The 21,244-nt window shown below is 45.5% G+C and overlaps 2 protein-coding genes across 7 annotated transcripts; both read left to right on the top strand.

Annotated features, from left to right (window-relative positions):
- The first annotated feature begins 636 nt into the window (after positions 1-636).
- LOC112570770 (protein phosphatase 1 regulatory subunit 27-like) lies at positions 637-16,732 on the top strand. Of its 6 annotated transcripts, none has more exons than XM_025249380.1 (5): positions 637-822; positions 8,565-8,711; positions 11,008-11,275; positions 11,396-11,546; positions 12,987-16,732. In XM_025249380.1, exons 3-5 carry the CDS (start codon positions 11,104-11,106, stop codon positions 13,198-13,200), a joined length of 537 nt encoding a protein of 178 aa, XP_025105165.1. In that variant the 5' UTR covers positions 637-822; positions 8,565-8,711; positions 11,008-11,103; the 3' UTR covers positions 13,201-16,732. The 6 variants fall into 6 exon arrangements, with proteins under 6 accessions (XP_025105165.1, XP_025105161.1, XP_025105167.1 ...); XM_025249376.1 differs by having other exon boundaries at positions 11,005-11,275; XM_025249382.1 differs by lacking the exon at positions 637-822 and adding an exon at positions 3,082-3,214 and having other exon boundaries at positions 11,005-11,275.
- On the top strand, positions 15,005-15,427 carry LOC112571137. Its single transcript, XM_025249951.1, has one exon. It carries the CDS (start codon positions 15,005-15,007, stop codon positions 15,425-15,427), a length of 423 nt encoding a protein of 140 aa, XP_025105736.1.
- Positions 16,733-21,244: the final 4,512 nt, after the last annotated feature.

Below are 21,244 nucleotides of genomic sequence, written 5' to 3'. Positions count from 1 at the left end.
AAACACGGTGTTGCTAGGTGATTGGCAGCTTTTGTTTTACTATTGGCTACAACAGTAGCGACCTATGCTACATGTTTTCTTCGTCGGTAGGATAAGTAGGAATGAAATAGATGTTGTAGGTGCTGTAGGTGCTGTAGATGCTGTAGGTGCTGTAGGTGCTGTAGGTGCTGTGGATGCTGTGGATGCTGTAGGTGATGTAGGTGCTGTAGATGCTGTAGGTGCTGTAGGTGCTGTAGGTGCTGTAGGTGATGTAGGTTATGTAGATGCTGTAGATGCTGTAGGTGCTGTAGGTGATGTAGATGATGTAGGTGCTGTAGGTGCTGTAGGTGTGGTAGGTGCTGTAGATGCTGTAGGTGCTGTAGGTGTGGTAGGTGCGGTAGGTGCTGTAGGTGCTGTAGGTGATGTAGGAGTCCCACTTTGACCCTGTACATACTGGAGTCCGTCCTGTGGAGATCGGAGGGAGGGTCGTTCCAAAGACCAGTGCCAGAATATATATCAGGCTCGTCTTGAACAGGTCAGTTCTGGGTATTGGACTATTGAGTTTGAGAGACCTTAAACACGTGTTTAAGAGAGACTTTTGACGCAGCAATGTCGTCATAGTGTTGATGCGAATGACGTTGTGTTATGACGCTACACAATGGCAGACGACAGTCTCAGAGACACAAGCGGTCATGGCGGTCCAGTGGCTCCACGACAGTTCTTCAGACACTGTAAGATGACACAAGACACACCGCTGACACAATCGGTGGACACGGTCCAGTAGCTCCACGTCACTTCTTCTTGCTGCTGCTGCGTTTTTGCCGAGAATAAAGAGCGGCTCAGGTAGGTTGTACCTTGTCACTCACGACTGTAGCTGCCAGACGTAGGAACGTCAGAAGCCCGTAGCTATACGTGCGTTTCCTCCTTGTCTGCTACACAACGTGATTTCAACCTGAACGTGTGGTTGCTAGGCTTTAGGTCGTGCTCTTGTCTTGTGGCATTGTGTGTCAAAGTTGAGAATTGCTGACACATAACAACCCCAGTGTTGACTGAGCCTACGTCCTGCTGCACCAAACACAAATGGAAGCATGAACACAATTTAGACCCACACCATACACCTTACACCATGTACAAATAACACCAATAATAAAACAACTGTTTCTTGACCAAACGACACCGCAGTGGTTCAATTCTCTTTACACTTGAATGAGCTTCCAGTCCGCCAGCTGTGCGACACGCTCACTGGTGCAGCTGAAGCTGTGCGACACGCTCACTGGTGCAGCTGAAGGACCCACACCGTGGAAAGGACCAGTTGCAACTACATTGACTGACAGCATCGTCGCCACTTTCTGCAGAACGATTTCCACTCATTGCCGACAATGATCCTCTTCCAGAAATCAACCTCAGCAGCGTTTAGTAATGACAGAGTTTGTTATCATCGGCCTGCAGGAACATAACACGACCCATAGTGACACGGAGCGCATCCTGGGCCATCAGAAAAATGTTCTTCAGTGGATACTTCCAGATGGCGATGAAGCCTATAGGAAGGCAGCCAGTGGAGCTTATCACCAAGCAAGCTGGTGGGTCTCAACAGCAAGTTAGAGAATGTCGACCTCCCAAGCTGAAGGAGAATGTTTAAACGTTGCAAGACTGCTATCAATGGAGGTCGCACACTAGAAGCACCTCTCACAAAGCACCTTCCACATGAAGAAGTCCAGCAGCTTGTCACTCAGCCCTTCATCAGTCAGATACCTTGCCACTCTCAGGGAGTCCAAGTCTTGTGTCAGGACGAGGGAGTGAGGCAGCACAATCAGTCTATGGGATGGATGCAAGGGATGGTGACATTGGAGCTGTCATCGTCAAGAGACTTTATGCCGACATGTCGCAGGAAGCAAGATTGTCGTTGACCGCGTGACTAGAAATGAACCCCGCTACCTGTAGTGCTTCTAGTTATTGTCTGACACTGCAGATGTTATCACAAACTGATCTTTTCTTGCGGTTGTTAAATACAGAACTTTGGACAAAAAGGAAACATTTAGTTTGAAAAAAAACACATGATTTTTTGAATTTTGGGGCAGAAAAAGGGAAGTTTTCTGCTCATTGCAGATTTCTTTACATTTTTGAACTCAGCATAGGTGGTTGTACAAAACCCCAAATGTGCCAGTTGATCCGTTACAAGTCATTGGATGTGTGTGCTACTGATATCTTAGTACTGATAATTGCAATTTGTAAACTATGTAAACATGCTTAGCGAACAGCGTGTCTATCATAGTAAGAACTAATTAGTATTGCAAATGTCGGTGCCTATAAGAGTGAGACTAATATTAGTGTTGCACATGACAGTGCCTATCTTTGCAAAAACTAATTAGTATTGCAAATGAGGGTGCAAACTATGAACTGTTAGTAGAATTAAGGAGGAGAAATACGAACGAGGTTGGGTGTTACTGTGAAATTAAGGATTAACAAAAATAAGTAAAGAGTGGCAGAAACATTTCTCTCTACTTCTATTGCTCTACCCTTACCCTTCTTCGTACTACATGGGCATCTGTATTGAAATCCATGCCGACAGTAACAGGTCACGCCAATGCTACATGTGACAGGTCACGCCAATGCTACACGTTACTGGGAATAAGATGGCCTGAAAAAAACCTACACCAGCCTGAGGAAAAGAACCAACCAGAATGCCACTAGTTAAGGCATCACAAAGCACAAATGGGGCTGGGTAGGACACACCCTGCACAAACCAGCTGACACCATTGCCAGGCAGGGACTTGACCGGAACCCTCAGGGGAAGAGGAGAGTTGGGGGACCGACTTGGAAAAGAACAGTAGAGAGCGAGGCAAAGGACGTGGGAACCTATGGCGGACTCTCTAGGAGTAACAAGGAATAAGCTAAACATGCAAATGAGATGTTACAGGAGCTACTTGGGTACTACAACACCACGGTTGGCATCTTTGCCGGGACCTAACCTGCGTTGCTGGCTCGGCAAACTACATCCACCCCGCCCCCCATCTCCTACATTAGCCTGAAGTAGGGGGCATATTCAGGCATTCGTCTCTCGGCAGCCCTTGTCAGCCTGACTACAAGATGCAAGTAGTCAGGACAGACCCTACGCGCCCTGCCACTTCCAGACACTCTTCTGCAAGGAAGACCAGAGAAGGCAAAGCTCGTGCGCGCGCGCACACACACACGAGAAATATTAGCGACGTTTGTCTCTGTGTTTGATCTCGAGAACGGAAGTAGATTATACATTCCTATTTCTGTGGGAAATAGTATCCTGTCTTGAGAGTATAAAGTGCAGGGTGAGATGGCAGTTTCGCTTGCACATCCCTTACAGTGCCTCAGCGCGTGAAAACAGCAACACGATGCGCCCCCTAGTGAGCAGTGAACAGCAGACGAACGTGTTGCTGCTGTGAATGTTTTCCTTCAATCAGAACACACCTCCTCGTCCCCTCCCCCATCAAATCTCCCCTTTTCTCCAACACCTCCTGATGTACCCCTCCCTCCCTCTAGTGGCCCCGCACCGTGTGGCAGTGTCCGTGGTGACTGTGGCAGTGTCCGTGGTGGACGTGGCAGTGTCTGTGGTGACTGTGGCAGTGTCCGTGGTGACTGTGGCAGTGTCCGTGGTGACTGTGGCAGTGTCTGTGGTGGACGTGGCAGTGTCCGTGGTGGACGTGGCAGTGTCCGTGATGGACGTGGCAGTGTCCGTGGTGGACGTGGCAGTGTCTGTGGTGACTGTGGCAGTGTCCGTGGTGGACGTGGCAGTGTCCGTGATGGACGTGGCAGTGTCCGTGGTGGACGTGGCAGTGTCCGTGATGGACGTGGCAGTGTCCGTGGTGACTGTGGCAGTGTGTGTGGTGGACGTGGCAGTGTCTGTGGTGGACGTGGCAGTGTCCGTGATGGACGTGGCGGTGTCCGTGATGGACGTGGCAGTGTACCCGCCTACAGGTAACGGTGTCGGCGTTGATGCTTCCCTTATCTGCAAGTCGCCGCAGACTTGGGTCTCGCAAGTACAGCGCCGTGTCCGCTGGCTGCAGGCGGCTACAGGTCGAGCTGGGAGCAAGAGAGAGCGGGATACCCTGATACCCTGATTACCCTGATACCCTGATACCCTGATACCCTTGTCTGGTGGAGCTGAGCTCCAGACGTCTACTGCAGTCAGCCCACGTCAGTGGTAGGCAGCGCTGCGTTGTGTGTATGTGTGTGTGTGGGAGGCTGCAGTAGACAACGACTGCGCTTGTAGCGGGTGGCGGCCTCGTCACATCCACCTCATCAAGTAACTGCGCGTGTACGAGGCTGGAGATAACGCTGCTCCCCGCCCACCCTCCTACCCCCCGGGTCTAGCGTATTGATGACATAACACAACGTGTCGCCAGACGCCTGCAGCAGCACTACCTCGTGTGTCGGCAGAGCACCGTGAGTACGTACGTCAGTTAGTCCATCAGTCAGTCCGTCAGTCAGTCCGTCAGTCAGTCAGTCAGTCCGTCCCACGATTCCTTGTTTGTCCCTGTCTGGTGCACCTGCACTGGAGCTGGTACGCTGTACTCAGTGAGCAGGTCTGCTCAGCCCCGTGTCTCGGTGCACACAGTCGTCAGCAGAATGATGTTATCGTGTTATCGAGGTGTTATCGGGGTGTTATCGGGGTGTTGTAGGGGCCGCTGTCACAGCACGAACTTGTATTACACGTCCATGGTCACAGGCACAGGGTAATGGGGTTTACCCAGTGCGCATGCGTGTACACGCCCACTTGTTTTGGTGTAGCAGGATAAGAGCGACAGGCGATGTCATCAACACATCATTAGCGTCAGTGCCACAACATGTAGAGCACAGTGTTGTCATGTCATGGGGCAGATCCGCATTTTGTACAACATAAAACTAGTGTATATACGATACACTGACCAACACAGGATAACCTAACCTTTGTGTACAGGATAAAGTGGCTGACATTTGTGTACAGGATAAACTAACCTTTGTGTACAGGATAAACTGACCTTTGTGTACAGGATAACCTAACATTTATGTGCAGGATAAAGTGACTGACATGTGCGTACAGGATAAAGTGACTGACATTTGTGTACAGGATAATCTGACTGACATTTGTGTACAGGATAAACTAACCTTTGTGTACAGGATAAAGTGACTGACATTTGTGTACAGGATAAACTGACATTTGTTCGTTGTGTGTAGCATGCGTTTCATGAGCCAAGTACACATCATGAGTTCTACACATGCCGTGTGCTTCCTACATCCATCTGTACTGCTTATCCTATGTATGATGTGTGGGTGCCGTGTATCCTATGTATGATATGTAGGTACTGTATATCCTATGTATGATGTGTGGGTGCCGTGTATCCTATGTATGATGTGTGGGTACCGTGTATCCTATGTATGATGTGTAGGTGCTGTGTATCCTATGTATTATGTATAGGTACTGTGTATCCTATGTATGATGTATAGGTACTGTATATCCTATGTATGATGTGTGGGTGCCGTGTATCCTATGTATGATATGTAGGTGCCGTGTATCCTATGTATGATGTGTAGGTACCGTACGTGTATCCTATGTATGATGTGTGGGTGCCGTGTATCCTATGTATGATGTGTATGTGCCGTGTATCCTATGTATGATGTATAGGTGCTGTGTATCCTATGTATGATGTGTGGGTGCCGTGTATCCTATGTATGATGTATAGGTGCTGTGTATCCTATGTATGATATGTGGGTGCCGTGTATCCTATGCACGTATGATGTGTATTTGCGTGCATCTGCATTGCCACAGGGTACGTGCACACCACCAGCGGCAGTGGTTGCTATCGCATGAATCGCTTGACCTACCAACGACTGGACAGTAGGGTCAGCTGTTGACCCCTTGCGTCCATCTCACAGCCTAGTCTCGTCTCTAATCTCGTTTCTAGTCTAGTCTCGTCTCTAGTCTCGTTTCTAGTCTAGTCTTTAGTCTCGTCTAGTCTCGTCTCTAGTCTCGTTTCTAGTCTGTAGTCTCGTCTCTAGTCTAGTCTCGTCTCTAGTCTAGCCTCTAGTCTAGTCTCGTCTCTAGTCTCGTCTCTAGTCTGTAGTCTCGTCTCTAGTCTAGTCTCGTCTCTAGTCTAGCCTCTAGTCTAGTCTCGTCTCTAGTCTCGTCTCTAGTCTGTAGTCTCGTCTCTAGTCTCGTTTCTAGTCTAGTCTTTAGTCTCGTCTAGTCTCGTCTCTAGGTCTCGTTCTAGTCTGTAGTCTCGTCTCTAGTCTAGTCTCGTCTCTAGTCTAGCTCTAGTCTAGTCTCGTCTAGTCTCGTCTCTAGTCTAGTCTCGTCTCTAGTCTGTAGTCTCGTCTCTAGTCTCGTTCGTCTCTAGTCTCGTCTCTAGTCTCGTCTCTAGTCTAGTCTCGTCTCTAGTCTCGTTTCGTCTCTAGTCTGTAGTCTCGTCTCTAGTCTAGTCTCGTCTCTCTAGTCTAGTCTCGTCTCTAGTCTCTAGTCTGTAGTCTCGTCTCTAGTCTAGTCTCGTCTCTAGTCTAGCCTCTAGTCTAGTCTCGTCTCTAGTCTCGTCTCTAGTCTGTAGTCTCGTCTCTAGTCTCGTTTCGTCTCTAGTCTGTAGTCTCGTCTCTAGTCTCGTCTCGTCTCTAGTCTCGTCTCTAGTCTCGTTTCGTCTCTAGTCTGTAGTCTCGTCTCTAGTCTAGTCTCGTCTCTAGTCTAGCCTCTAGTCTAGTCTCGTCTCTAGTCTCGTCTCTAGTCTGTAGTCTCGTCTCTAGTCTAGTCTCGTCTCTAGTCTAGCCTCTAGTCTAGTCTCGTCTCTAGTCTCGTCTCTAGTCTGTAGTCTCGTCTCTAGTCTCGTCTCTAGTCTCGTAGTCTCGTCTCTAGTCTCGTCTCTAGTCTCGTCTCTAGTCTCGTCTCTAGTCTCGTCTCTAGTCTCGTTTCGTCTCTAGTCTGTAGTCTCGTCTCTAGTCTAGCCTCTAGTCTAGCCTACCTCCCATGCAGGGGGGTGGATGGTTTCACACAGAGCCCTCGCCCCGAGGCAGGAGCAGCGTGAGAAATGCTAGAGACTGCTTGCAAGCGAAAGATGAAGGCGTGTGATGGGGGAGGGTGCAGGCTAAGATGATGTGCGCACGCAGTGGGGTGTGTCCAGAGGTCAAGGCCTAGCAGACGATAGAAGGCACCTCCGCACTTTTCTCAATCCTTTCTTCTCCTTTATCCTAACATTGGTTTCTCTTGGCGCGCGTGTTTGCACGTGTGTGTGTGTGTGTGTGTGTGTTCTAGAACTGAAAGTCTTACACTACGTGGCTGGTTTGTCGCATGCACGTGACATTCTCAAGTCTGGCATCACAGGTAGACTGTGACCGACGTCACTGACAGGTGAGGCTGCGAGATCAACTCACGGTTTCTCTGGCCACCCGTGGCGCTGATGTTCCTTTGTCCATGTCTTTGTTTTGTCTTCCACAAGCACTCGCTGCGACATGTCCTGCTCAGGTCGGTCAACCGGGTTTATTGAGTTTAGTGACCTGAACTTTTATGTGTTAGTGGCGTCAGCCAGGTGGTGTGAGTGGGACCCTGGATTATTGTGACAATGACTAACATGTCGCCAACACCTGACAATCATCGCTCACCAACGCAGCCCTTCAGGGACCTACATTACACGAGTCAGTTCCTTCATCTGACTGGTATTTGACTTGTGTGTGCTGTTTGAATATTATTATTTCGTGCTGTGCGTCAACTCAGGTGGGGATACTTCAGGAATGTCAGAATTGTGTTGTCGGTAACCTCTAATCAGTGTGACTGTTGACAGTGACACTAGTCACATGATGTTACTTTTGTCAGTGGTCAACATTTTTAGGGACTCACATTAGCCATGAAAAAATCGCTATTTTTATAATAATAATATAATAGTAAAATGATGAAGCGTATGTCGCCATGTGGAGGGAGGTAAGTGTCCTGAGCTCACAGCCCACAATTTACTTACAGGTAAGAACACAATGACACAAGCAACAGCATGCATAGCAGCAAACAGGGGACGTGGACACAGATGGTCCATTAACTATACAGGAGCTAGGTATGATATCTAGATACATAGACAACTGATGTGAGCAGGAAGCGCACTAGTTGTACAAGACACCAAATGAAGAAGATGGCTGTAGAGACAGCTCAGTGTAGAAGGTAGAAGGTAGAAGATAGGGAGGAACACGGACACAGGTAGGATAGACATGAAGGGGTCAGCATGGGTGTAGACAGGTCAAGAGTTTCAAGATGTTGTAAAAGCCTGTGATTTCTCCCAACACTTTTCTGTTTCTTGGATACCATCAACATCGTCATTTTCATTGGGGCATGGACAGGAGAGAGGGAAGGTTAAGAGGTAGTAAATGTGACACTAGAGCATTCAGTCCTTCCCTACAGCTACAGGGTCTTGAGATAGCCTCCCTCTTTTACTCACACACACACACACGGAGAGCCTACACGTGTTCCTATATCAAGGTGTAAGGACACAGACACACACGCACGTACCTATATCAAGGTACGCAGACACAGACACACACGCACGTACCTATATCAAGGTGTAAGGACACACAATGATGTAGTGACAAGTAAGGCCTTTCTGTACCAGTCACCTGCAACACCGGTGTCTGAGCGCTGGGTCCCAGCGTCATCGTCTCCAGGTGGAGCACTTCCTGGGGCCTGGACTACGTCCTCCTGTAGACACCTCACCCCACGTGTGCTACGTCAGACAACAAGTCATCACTCAAGCTGCGCAGTAAGTTGACGGTGCACAAGTCTGTGAGTAACTAAGTCAAACTACTGAGGCAGGGAAATAGACTGTCACAAACAGGTGTCACAGACAGGTATCACTCCATCAAACAAACACACGTGCGCACTCTTTAACAACAGCCACGTCATTGCCTTTTGGACTGTGCACTACGTCAGTGGTTCTCAAAGTATTTCGGACCGCGGACCACTTTACTTAAGTTAAAAATATGGCGGACCACCAAGGCCTAAAAATCAGTCTGTACTATGAATTTCAAATTTAAATTGCCGCATTAGTTTGATTACAATTAAAAACTAAACGTACCTCTGTGACAGTAGTATAGTAATAAGTTGACATAAAACTACCTACCTCGTTGTTTGTAATTAAAATGTTAATGCCAGGAATACATCACTTTAAACATCACTTTGCTGACATATGACGACTGTCAGCCGCGGACCACCTGACCTATACACACGGACCACTAGTGGACCACACTTTGAGAACCACTGGGCTAGATCACGTGATTACCGTGAATGTCGGACTACAAGCCGCGACTTCTGTCTCTAGCCTGCCACCCTGCTACTTAAGCATTAGCTACTGGATGGAACTGTATATATACAATGAGCTGGACAGCACCTGCTGAGTATGACATAAATACCGAGGTTTTCCCTCTCTAGCTATAGAATGAATATTCTACATAGATATAGAATGTAATGTAGAGCTATAGAATGAATTCTGTACTTACAGAATATATTATAGAAATATAGAATGAAATATATAGCTATAGAATGAATTCTGTACTTACGGAATATTCTACATAGATATAGAATGTAATGTTTAGCTATAGAATGATTTCTGTACTTACAGAATATATTATAGAAATATAGAATGTAATGTTTAGCTATAGAACAAATTCTGTACTTACAGAATATATTATAGAAATATAGAATGTAATGTTTAGCTATAGAACAAATTCTGTACTTACAGAATATATTATAGAAATATAGAATGAAATATATAGCTATAGAATGAATTCTGTACTTATAAAATATTCTACATAGATATAGAATGTAATGTTTAGCTATAGAACGAATTCTATACAAGTGTCAAGGGCCTTGTACAGCTGTAGAGAGAAAAGTAGAGCATCGCCCTAGTGGCGCCCCTCACCTGACGGAAACAGTTTGTGAGACAAAGAACACGCCATGCTGACGGTGCTCGGTGTGCACGTGAACACACACGGACCCCACACCTGCCACACAGTGCGCACACTCCATGCAGTCTATGAGGCTAGTCGTCACCCCCTCCCTTCCAGCCGACAGACGTCGTGACGTACGACCATCGTGATGTCGTGACGTACCACCATCGTGATGTCGTGACGTACCACCATCGTGATGTCGTGACGTACCACCATCGTGATGTCGTGACGTACCACCATCGTGATGTCGTGACGTACCACCATCGTGATGTACAAGTTTTTGCTGACAGCAGGACACAAGGTAACAAGAACACGGACTGGCGAATGACGGGTGGATCTGACACTTGGGTTGACAGGATCCTCTCCACACCCCGGATGTAACGGTGAAGTCGAGGCTGAGCGCAGGTGATATCGCCTGATGGAAAGCAAATGGCCCAACACGTGACCTAGGGACAGCCAGGACGGGTAACAAACACAAGGTTGTCGAATCAGAGGCAGGGTGAACACGTCCAGCCACGTTCCAAGGCTCTCAAGTCTACGTCACTCGGGCTCATGCACGTGGGCTTCATGCAGCAGTTGTGTCGTGGCGAGTGTTCGCAGTTTTGTGATGCATGAAGGACACAACTGTCACTAGGCATCTCGCTCCAGCGTGCAGTTAACTGTCGCACAGTTAGAAATCTTTGATAATAAAGTCGTAAAAGACACAAAGGAGAGTGTACGCCCTCACACTGTCATCACAAGCAGCAGTGGTCATCATGATAATACACGTGTCATAAACGCTCGTCAGTCAACAGACCTGTCCGTTCCCGCGCTCACTTCGTTCACAGGTCACCCAGAGCTGGAGAGCACGCGCCTGTCCTCCCATTCTTATTTCAAACACCTAACTTCACGTTTCCCTGTGACACGGACTGGTCTGTGACGTCAGTGAACAAAGATGTGCAATTGTGAAGGAAATAAACTGAAATATATCAATAAAATATCAATTAAAGCAAGAACTCTAATTTTTCTTCTCATGACGTCAGGTACATAAGTTACTGGCAGTGAGTGACCAACTCTTCCGCCTCTTCAGCCCACCTTCACCTTCTGCTTGTTGTTGGTTGTGTCTAGCAGATCATCGAAAGACGCGCTTCCGGTGACTGGTCCCCGACTCTGGTGTGCGGGCGTCGTGCCATCAGGGGGAGGAGGAGTGAGGTCACGTGGTACAGCATGTCTCGCAGGGCCAGTATTCTGGCCAAACAGCAGCGCTCCCGTCCAAAGGTTCGTTTCCCAGATGATCTGGTCTTCCTCGACAACATCCGGGAGAACGATTTGGATGCTTGCAAGGTCATGCTCCGCCGGGCATCGCTCAAAATTGACATCAACGCCCTCAACGATGCCGGTACGCCACCGACACTCTCCATCAACTTACATTCTGCCTACATTGCTTCCACTGCTTGCCTCTAACTGTCACCTGTGTGTCTGTGTGCCTGATTGTCTGTCACGTGTCTGTCTGTGTCAGGCCTGACACCGCTACACCAGGCAGTGCTGGATGGCAATCTGGCAGCTGTCAAGCTGCTGGTGGAGCACGGAGCCAACGTCAACGAGCGGGACGCCGACACCTGGACACCCCTCCATGCCGCCTGCGCTGAGGGGCACACCGACATCGTCAGGTGAGAGAAACGTAGACAAGGAGGGAAATGTAGGACGTAGTGTGTGGACAGTGGTGGGATGACCTAGCGTGAAGACCATGAGGATGACGTAGTGTGATGACAAGAGGGCGATGACGTAGTGTGAAGTCACGAGGCAGGGAAGGAATGACGTATATTACTCTGTCTCTCTACGATTCATTAGTTACAGTATTCATTCTTTAGCTATGCAATACATTAATTACAGGATGCATTCTATAGCTATACAAATTAATAACAGCAGGCATTCTTTAGCTATACAATACATTTAAAACAGGATGAATTCTTTAGCTAAACACATTAATTACAGGAGGCATTCTTTAGCTATACAATATATTTAAAACAGGATGAATTCTTTAGCTAAACACATTAATTACAGGAGGCATTCTTTAGCTATACAATACATTTAAAACAGGATGAATTCTTTAGCTAAACACATTAATTACAGGAGGCATTCTTTAGCTATACAATACATTTAAAACAGGATGAATTCTTTAGCTAAACACATTAATTACAGGAGGCATTCTTTAGCTATACAATACATTTAAAACAGGATGAATTCTTTAGCTGTACAATGCAATAATAACAGGACGCATTATTTAGCTATGAAAATTAATTACATGATGCATTCTTTAACTGTACAAATTAATTACAGGATTCATTCTATAGCTATACAATGCAATAATAACAGGATGCATTCCTTATCTAAACTTATTAATTATAGGATGCGTTCTATAGCTATGCAAATTAATTACAGGATTCATTGTATAGCTGTACAATAAATTACTTCCAGGATTCAGTCTATAGCTATACAATACATTAATTACAGGATGCAATCTATAGCTATACAGTTCATTTTATGGCTAGGAAAAATCTGCGAAACTAAAGTGTTTTATTTGTATTATTCTTTAAAGTTTCTATCTGGTTGATTTTACACATACAATTCAATTGTATAGCTACAGAATGTGTTCTATTTCAGCATGAATTATAATTAATTATAAAATTAACTGTAAGGTCAGAGAGAAGAAACTATCAATATCTCGCCCTGGCGCCCCGTGCTAATGGTGCCCACACATAGTGCAGCACTAACAGGTCTCTGACACTGAGCTATGCCACTAAGAATTGTTTAGCATCTGTTTGTCTCAGAGCAAACTAAGACCTTGCTTGAAGGCTGTAGCTTGCTGAGGGCTTGATTCAGACAGGTAGGACAGTATAAAGCTGCTATTGGGGGTGTGGCCCGGCTTGACGTATGTCATCACTGATATCATCATGTCATTAAGTCGTCCTCTTTATCGGGCAGTCGTGGGTTAAAGTAGTCTTAGCTTCAGCCTGGTTCACAAGGTGCCTGTAATACGGCAGCCTGTTGTTTATTATTGCTCATATGCACGTGTGTTCTCGATTGTGCGTGCGTGCGTGAGTGCTCAGGTACTTGTTGACGAAAGGTGCCAACAAGGAAATCATGTCGTGCGAGGGTGAGCGCCCCCTGGACTTGGTGGACAGCGCCGACCTGCACACCATCGGCGCCATGTTGGAGACGGAGGCGCCTTTGGGATTATCCTCGCACAACGAAGACTCCTCTCCCTCCTCATCTCCCGCCAAACGGCGGCCAACGGGCAAGAGTTCCCGTGATGGTGACTAGGAATCAGCGACCACCCGGTGACGTCATACACAACGCCACCGTCACCGGACTGGCGTGATAGCATCATCACTGACAACGTGGACACTGGGAACCCTCACCTGATGACGCGCTGGGAGTACACGCACTTCATGACGTCAGTAACGTGAGGATGACCCTTCTTGACCTGCACCAAGAACGTCAACAGCAGCGCATACCACGTGCACCAACGAGTGTGTATGTGCGCGCGTGCGTGTGCATTTTTATTTAAGGGTAGGGGTAGACGACTTGCAGAAGATACAGCAGCCCCTCATGCTGTTTCCCCCGATTTAGAGGCGAAGGCAGCAGACAACTGCCAATAGATGGGCAGAATGTGTGCTGTCATTTGTCACCAACATGGTAACCATGGTGACTGTCGTGATACAGAATGTCTCGCCGCTCTCTCCGGAGGACAAGGTCGGTACCTTGGTAACCGAGTGGATTTCTTACTGTACAATATATCACACCCACTATTTGTCGGCCGGTAACCATGCATTAGTTTGCTCATGTTTATGGAAGTAGTAGTTTGGTTTCTATGAAAATAATGGCGCACGTCGGTAAATCACGTGGTGACGTGGTGACGTGAACTCCTGGGGAGGCGGCGTAGTGCGCGAGGAGAGCTATGTCCAGATGTAGCACGTGCCTCACGGAGTCAAGTAGTCGTCCATCCTATGTTGTCCCGGTCCTGTTGTGACGAGTGATGTATTGTCATGTCTTTGTCACCACAATGCCTACACCACCGACTTCACACCACACTTTCACACAACAACCCCACAGCCAGCACCCGGCAAATGGCTTCTGACCTCCGGTCCACGTGTCTCACTAATGTAACCACTGCACTGCAAGTCACAAATCCACTGCGAAGCTGTATCATAGTATAGAAGGTTCTATTCATGTATTACATTGTTTAAAGTTCTAATGATGTAGTCATGGAAACTTGAGTGTCTGCTGCAACACGAACATGGTCATGATTGTCTGTGACAAGCACAGGTGACATACTGAGCTGTGAATGTGGCTGGGTTGGGATACAAAGTACGTGCAGCTAGCACATGTAGAGACTTGATACCTCATTCGACTTTTTTTATCATTATTTATTCAGAAATTGTTTTAGATAAATGTAAAACCTTAAAATAACCAATATTTTGTGTTGAAAGTATAACTGATAATGCATTTTAATCTTCTTACAAAATATAACAATCAAACCATGCAATCCTATGATATGTCAAGTTCCAAACTAGCTACAGCTGCCAGCTTCAAATATTTACACAAAACAAAGTATGATTTGATTAACTTACTCATACCTTTGTAAACAATGTTGAAATAACTTGAATATACGACTTTTTATGAAGTGGCAGGCTTTACAGAAAACAACCTGGCATAGCTTTATGACCAAACTTTGTATTGTTATCTTCAGCCTTATCTTCTTTTTCATTCACACCACTGGGAAAACTGATTATACATTATGACTGTTTTGTTCACACAGAAGGTCCTTTTGCTAAAACTTTAATATTGACACCCTATTTCCCCAACAATAAGCGCAATAAACAACAGCCCTATAGTTTTAAAATAAAACAGTCTTTGTTAATTAGTGTCGTATGCCTTCTCCAGCAAGGCTGATATTGATAAAAGTTCTAATCCTCACCCAGAAAGAAGAGGCATAGCAAAACATTTTGTTGTGGTAACACACTACCACTTCTTATAAACTAGAAAACCTAATACAGATTTCTGTTTTAATTTGTGTGTGGGTGAGGCCCATACACAGGTGAAGGGTAGTGAGACAAATCTAAAAATGTACAAAACAGGTCTGAGCAGTCATAAAGTATCTGTAAGAGAAAAGGAAATCCATGAGGACATGGTACAGACACCTGCTGAGGACTTCCCTTCCTATGTAACTGTGAACACGTGGGCTGCTGAATTCAAGCGGGACAGGGTCAGCACAGAAGATGACCCTCGGTCAGGTCAACCAAAAACCTCAACCACTGATGATCAAGTTGATGTCAATCACCGTCTGGTTTTGAATGACGGACATATTACTGTCCAGCAGATAGCTAAGTCCAAAGGCATTAGTTCTGGTTCAGCCCACACTGTTTTAACCGAGATCTTGGAGATGAGCAAGCTGCCTGCTAGATGGGGCCCAAGAAAACTGAAAAAGGCTGAGCGTCGTTGGACCAAGTACATTGATGTCAGGATGGACTATTTAGAAAAATTGTGAAAAGCTGTCTTGTTTCTGCAACTCCTTCTTGGTGAGGCTTAGAACTTTTTGAACGACCCTTGTATACCATGAACTAAAAAGTAAAAAACTACAAATAAGCTAGCGGCACCTTCAAATGCCCTGTAAGACTTATTATCATAACCACAGGAATGTCTGTAACAGGTAATTGCTTATCTAGGGATCCTGCTTCAAGATTAACAAACCCAATGCTCTTGGCATTCCAGTCCAGGTGTCTTTTAATTTCCATGCCATCAATGGTAAGAAAAAATGAGCCTTCTGAGCCTATTAAGCATTTTTAAAACCTGGTTAGATACTGCTGAGTCATCTGAATATTGAAAAATAATTATCGAATGAAAAGGGAACAATTGATATTTTTTCTTAATTCAATATTGTTTAAGTAATTATTTTTTAAACAGAAATTTTGGCAGCAATTATAGGTAGGTGAACAAAATGTTTAAAATGTTTAAAATGTTTCATGTTGGCATAGGTGCTTTTAAGTTCTTTAATTCATTACATCAATCAGAAACTAATCCATTTAATATTTCTCTTGTTTCATTCCTCATATGTTTATCCAATGCATTCTTTTTTCATGGTACATTGGTACAGTGTCCTCATAAACAATCTCTTCCCTAGTGACAGGCACATAAGTAAGGATCACTTACCTTCGAATGGTAGCTTCCTGTGGTAAAACCATCTTTTTCCAAAGAAAGTGCTTTGCTTGTGCTCCATAAAAATACAATGCTGTTGCAATTTTTTGATCAGCAGTGTATGTGTGTGTATTCATGACCTGCTCTCTCAAATAGTTCTACAGATATTATCTACAAAATATCTTGGCAATAAATAATTGTTGTAGCAGAACATACTAGCATAGCAGCCTCTCTCAAAACCCCAGTCATACACCTCCCTGTGAGAATTAGAGGAACTATCATCTGTTATTCATTGATAGAAAAGTGTGCCATGACGAGATGATGGGAAGTCTCCATGGAAATGATGAGAACAAATTCGCACATTGATGCTACCCAAGACTGATTTCCAGGACAAATCCTTTTCATAGTTCATAGGATCTGATGGTGGCCTGAAAATATTAATGCCCATGTGACAAAAACTCATTTTGATTGAATGCATTTTCAGTAGGCCATAGTCTTAAAACTAATTATTGTGTACATGAAAAGCTTCTGCTGTGGAAATCCTGTAATGCTTTATAGTGTTGTCAATGTTTATCATTTATGTCTCCATCATTTGTAATGCAAGCGATGTATTTTTGTTGGATCAAATTTTAAATAAATATTTCTTGTTTGAAAAATTTTCAAATGTAACTTGCCTGTGTGCTGAAGTACTTCAACACTGATGGACGGACAAGCAGAGGAGTGATTGGAGTATCACAAAGACTAAAAATATGCCTTATATCAACAAGGAAAAAACTTGTTAAAATATTTGGTGTGTTGGTGGCCAGACCACTCCACTTGTGTCTAGAGAGTATAGTCTGTGGATAGACCACTCCACTTGTGTCTAGAGAGTATAGTCTGTGGCTAGACCACTCCACTTGTGTCTAGAGAGTATAGTCTGTGGCTAGACCACTCCACTTGTGTCTAGAGAGTATAGTCTGTGGCTAGACCACTCCACGTGTCTAGAGAGTATAGTCTGTGGCCAGACCACTCCACTTGTGTCTAGAGAGTATAGTCTGTGGCTAGACCACTCCACTTGTGTCTAGAGAGTATAGTCTGTGGCTAGACCACTCCACTTGTGTCTAGAGAGTATAGTCTGTGGCCAGACCACTCCACTTGTGTCTAGAGAGTATAGTCTGTGGCTAGACCACTCCACTTGTGTCTAGAGAGTATAGTCTGTGGATAGACCACTCCACTTGTGTCTAGAGAGTATAGTCTGTGGATAGACCACTCCACTTGTGTCTAGAGAGTATAGTCTGTGGCTAGACCACTCCACGTGTCTAGAGAGTATAGTCTGTGGCCAGACCACTCCACTTGTGTCTAGAGAGTATAGTCTGTGGCTAGACCACTCCAGTGTCTAGAGAGTATAGTCTGTGGCTAGACCACTCCACTTGTGTCTAGAGAGTATAGTCTGTGGCTAGACCACTCGTGTCTAGAGCAGTGGTTCTTAACCTTGTTTGAGGTAGCGAACCCACAAGTTTCATCTGCACGTTCACCGAACCCTTCTCTAGTGTCATCACGAATTTCAGGTGTGTCTTGACCTTCGTGGCGGAGGCTCCGCCGAACCCCTGAGACCGACTCACCGAACCCCTAGGGTTCGATCGAACCCAGGTTAAGAACCACTGGCATAGAGAGTACAGACGCCTGTGGCCTGAAATGCTTGACTAGCCGTTGTTGTTAGAAAGGGAAGAGGTGGAACACGGAGTTTCTCGCTATAAATAGGAATGACGTGGAGTTTATTTTAAACTCAAGGTCACACCACGTCATGGAGAGCGGAGTAGAAAACATCCAACACCTGAAGTCTGTCGCCCTCCATGGACTAACAGATATGAACAGTAAATATTGTGTACGTGTTCCACAGACATTCTGTACGTAACATGTACCGTCTCCTGTGTCATCTCTGTCGCTGTCACTGTCCTAGCCTGAGAGTATGATTGTCTCCTGTGTCACCACAGTCGCTGGGCTCATGGAATCATTCCTCCATCCATGCACCACCCCACCCTCCCACCTCAGGGGCTGGGGCTGGCGAGTGATCATCGACTTCCATTGGAGGCAAGGACACATAGCGACACCCGTATAGGCCACCCAGTGACGTTTCTCTCACAAGACCTTCATACCAAGGAAAACAAGTCTCCCAACACCGCAGTACCGTCCAAAGAGACAGAAATCTCGGGTCAGGAGAAAACTTCGAGGTCCTGTGGTTGCCACTACTGCCGCTTGCTGCTGATGGTTTTCATTTCATAGACAGGTCACGGGTTTGTCGGGAAATGGGAAGGGTTAGTGCTTGTGATGTTTTACGCCATGCCAGCAACGAAGAGGGTATGAGGGGTGGCAAGGGTTACAGGGTGTCAGGTGTTTTGTATAGAACATGAGCGGCAACACCACACACATGCTTCGATATTTCTTGTTTCGTCTGTTTCGTCACTCCTGTCTCATCCTACACACAAGCTGAACCCTCACGACCCCCGGCCCCCCACCGAAAAAAAAAATCCGTGAGAAACATGAGCCGATTAAAAGTACTGTACATCCACAAATATTCGACTCATGACCTCCAAGATGTCAAAAGCCGGCCGTGTCAGTGTTGTTATGTATCAAGAAGTGTATCATAGTTTGTTTATAGCAGAATCGTCTATCGAGGAGGCTGGTGGGGTGGGGTCTGTTGGAAGTACCCGCCTCTAGTGTTGCACGTGGCCAGCGCCGCGAGACCGCACACCTGTCGTCTGTCGTCTGTCGCCACGTGAACTGCGCTCATCCTCCGCAATCGCTGCTCCCATCCACTCCACTCTTTGTGAATGCAAAGAAAGCTTTACGAATGTAAGGGAGGCTTTACGTCTGGCCCAGATTTAGGAAAGATTGAGGAGCTCAGGGGAAACGAGTTCTCTACGAATATGCGGGCATTTTCATGACAACATGGGAGATGTGGGAACCTTTATGTATGGTGCAAGGGAGACAGTAAGGCTAGTACATCCAGGACAAGAGCTGGCAGCGCTAGGATAGAAACATCAGCGCTAGGTCACCACAGTGTTCCTCCAGTTGACTATGACGACGATGATGATATAGAAAATGTGATGTATGCAGTTTGTGACGATGATACACTGAAAACATTAAAAGGCATTAAAAGTGGCCGCGGCATAGCAGACATTTAAATTCAGGCATTTTAGGCAGCATCAAGGAAAGCCTAATATAAACATCAAACCATGTCATGCAGTCACCAAACAGCCAAACACTGCTGGTTGCACAAGCATCAAACATCAAGACAAGGAAAATGTGAGCCTAAGAATCAGGATTTTTAACACAACACACACAAGTGTGCATGAAGACCAGGCAAGCTAATGCTTTCAGAAAATTTGTGAACAAATACATCACCACCGCTCTTGCAGTCACACCAAAAGAGATTTTGATATCACAATATCATTTATTCCATATACAAGTAAATTCATTGAAGATATCATATATTTGGAATCTCATCACAGGGTAGGATTTGATAAACATGTATGACAACACATTAAAAAGAAATTATGCAATATTCAGTAGCGTAACTGAAGGTAATTTCATGACCATAAATACAACTTTTTTGGGCAAAAATCTGCTGCTGGGAATCTCACAGAGATTCAATTCATAAGATGAATTAATTTAATAATATTTATGTGTATTTGGTCATGTCAGCACACACACACACATATGCACACACACAAATAATGGAATGTGGAACCTGTTGTGACTGGGGGATCATGAAAAAACATACCAGACATGACAAAAGTCTGTGCAGCTGTGCAAAGGAAGGCCTTCCAAGGACAACGATGTTGTTCACTATGAAAACTGCATTTATTTAAGTGTTGCAAGACAGCATAGCACCACAGCCCACTGCCAGATGATAATGTCTGGACAGTAGGGAAGACACATCTGCCAGACAACATCTGGGGTAACTGGAGTGTGGATCAAGGCAGATAAATGAGGCAATGAGGCAATGAGGCAATGAGGCGATGAGGCGATGGTTAATATGAATCAAGGTCAAGAAAGAGGTACGGAAACAGCTGAGACATATGGATTAAAGTTGGATGCGGAGATAAAGTAAGAGGGGTGGGGGAGCCAGCAACTAAAGCTATATCACAGCAAACAGCCAGCCCTGTAAACAGATGCCACATGCAAAGAAAAAACAGCGTGCCGAAGATGAGCGCTGAACTTAGGACAGCCAACCCTCACAGTATTGGCGACAGGTGCTAACCTTTGTGCCACCGGACTGCCAAGATAAAGTAAGAGAGTGAGATGGCGATATATGTGATGTGTAAAAAAAGAAATGTGCAAACCTTGAGTGATATGTGAAGAGAAAATCAAAAGAAAAATGGAGAGAGCAATGCAGAGAGGTACTGCCTCTTAAGAGTGCATGCAAGGTACAGTAACCCTAACCCTGACTCAGGTCTTGGGAAACCCACCCTCAGGTGAAGTGTTCTCAAGAAAGAGTAGACCAGAAGAACATACAGAACTCCTGGTCATCTTTGGCAGTAAGCATTAGTAAACATGGGGTAATCAAGCTATGCTGACAATCATGAGCAGAAAATCAAATTATACTCACAATCTTGAGCAGACTAGAAGATTGTTCACAGCTCCTGGTCATTCTTGGCAGTAAGCATTAGCTTGGAGCAAGCAAGCGTTACTGACAATCGTGACCTCAGCATGTCCCATCTGTTGATGTGTCTCTGACCAACATACTGTGCGCATGTGTCTGCCACCTTGTTTGTATTCAAGCATGTATTGGTCATACAAGAAAATGAGACATACTTCTAACACATTAGGATGTACATTGAATTAATGCAAATGAGTGTCAAAAGGCTACTGGTAGCAACCTGATGATGCAAGCCAAACTGACTGCTGGAAGACCTTGTGTGGACAAATAGGATAGGCAGCTGTTAGTCCTGGTTGTAGTGGCAACACAGATAGTCCACATCAGCAGTACACAACTTAAACTTTCAATTAGCTAAAAATAAAAGAGTAGTTCTGATACAAGAAAATGAAGGCTGTTCTTTTCAATAGATAAAAATAAAGAGCACTTTTCATGCAAGAAAATGAAGGCTGTTCTTTCAAAACTACCTTCATCTCACTTACAGATTTGCCCCTGAACCACAAGAATGAGGCATTTCTCAGCACAATCTTG

The sequence above is a fragment of the Pomacea canaliculata genome, linkage group LG8 (genome assembly GCF_003073045.1).
Source record: "Pomacea canaliculata isolate SZHN2017 linkage group LG8, ASM307304v1, whole genome shotgun sequence".
Classification (NCBI taxonomy): Eukaryota; Metazoa; Mollusca; class Gastropoda; order Architaenioglossa; family Ampullariidae; genus Pomacea; species Pomacea canaliculata.
Note: the sequence above shows the minus strand (reverse complement) of the source record. Positions and strands in the feature narration are given on the sequence as shown.